General features: G+C 49.0%; 1 protein-coding gene across 1 annotated transcript; it reads left to right on the forward strand.

Annotated features, from left to right (window-relative positions):
* Nucleotides 1-703: 703 nt before the first annotated feature.
* LOC102823293 (eukaryotic translation initiation factor 5A-1-like) lies at nt 704-1,364 on the forward strand. Its single transcript, XM_006874045.1, has one exon. It carries the CDS (start codon nt 772-774, stop codon nt 1,234-1,236), a length of 465 nt encoding a protein of 154 aa, XP_006874107.1. The 5' UTR covers nt 704-771; the 3' UTR covers nt 1,237-1,364.
* The last annotated feature ends 40 nt before the right edge of the window (nt 1,365-1,404 follow it).

Here is a 1,404-nt window from a genome sequence, read left to right on the forward strand (position 1 = left end):
CAATGCAGCAACTGACCTTTGGAGTCCTTGTGTAGCACTGTGGGTTAATGCACTGGACTGAAAAGTAGGTTTGAATTGCACGGTCATTGTTTCAAGCTCACCAGCTGCTCCTTGTTCCTCCCCCGAACCCCACTGGGCTTTTATAACTTTTGATTTTATTCTTGGGTTTTTTATGTTTGTTTTTTGTTCGTCCTCCTTCAATCTTGTGGGAACTCTTCCTCTTCTTGCCACAAGAAAAACAACTACAGCAAAATAGCCAAACTATAATCACACCCTCTAAAGCTCCACAAATATGGCAAGTAAGAGCAAATACAAGCTCCTGTACCAACACATGCTAAGCATACTCTGAAGCAAGCGGTTAGAGCAGTGAACAGAGAAGTCCATCTCCTGATCACATCTACTAGGAGTTGTAGGAGTTGGAGTCTGATTAAGAATGCACCAACATACAGTTATCTAACTAATACAAATAAAACATACCATAGGACTTCTGGTTTTGGAGGTGGGAAGAAGCAGAGTCAGGTCAGACAGGCTCCATGGGGGAGGTGCGGAAAAATCAGAGAAGGTGCTTTTATGGAGCAGATCCAGAGCTCTGGATCTAGTATAAGTTTCAGAGTATCAGTTTCCCACACCCACCGGTGGAAAAATCACTGTATAGGGTAGAGGCGGCGGCGGCGGCGGCGGTAGCGGGCTCGGAGGCAGCGGTTGGACTCGCGGCAAGCGGACGGGGTCGAGTCAGTGCGTTCGCGCGAGTTGGAATCGAAGCCTTTTAAAATGGCAGATGATTTGGACTTCGAGACAGGAGATGCAGGGGCCTCAGCCACCTTCCCAATGCAGTGCTCAGCATTACGGAAGAATGGTTTTGTGGTGCTCAAAGGCCGGCCATGTAAGATTGTCGAAATGTCTACTTCCAAGACTGGCAAGCATGGCCATGCAAAGGTCCACCTGGTTGGCATTGACATCTTTACTGGGAAGAAATACGAAGATATCTGCCCCTCAACTCATAATATGGATGTTCCCAACATCAAAAGAAATGACTTCCAGCTGATTGGCATCCAGGATGGCTACCTATCACTGCTCCAGGACAGTGGGGAGGTGCAGGAGGACCTACGTCTTCCTGACGGAGACCTTGGCAAGGAGATTGAGCAGAAGTATGACTGTGGAGAAGAGATCTTGATCACAGTGCTGTCTGCCATGACAGAGGAGGCAGCTGTTGCAATCAAGGCCATGGCAAAATAACTGGCTCCCAGGGTAGCAGTGGCAGCAGCAGTGATCCTGGAGCCTGCAGAGGCCCCTCCCCCCAGCCTGGCCCAGCTCTGGCCTGGCCCTTGGCTGGACTCCTACATGATTTATTTGATGTTTTATTTTGGTTTCTCTTCCTCTCTGCCCTACTCCTCCAATCTTGTC

The sequence above is a fragment of the Chrysochloris asiatica genome, unplaced genomic scaffold (genome assembly GCF_000296735.1).
Source record: "Chrysochloris asiatica unplaced genomic scaffold, ChrAsi1.0 scaffold00259, whole genome shotgun sequence".
Taxonomy (NCBI): Eukaryota; Metazoa; Chordata; class Mammalia; order Afrosoricida; family Chrysochloridae; genus Chrysochloris; species Chrysochloris asiatica.

What these genes read in the sequence shown, in the direction of transcription:
- LOC102823293 (XM_006874045.1), top strand. Translation starts at nt 772, where the DNA reads ATGGCAGATGATTTGGACTTCGAGACAGGAGATGCAGGGGCCTCAGCC.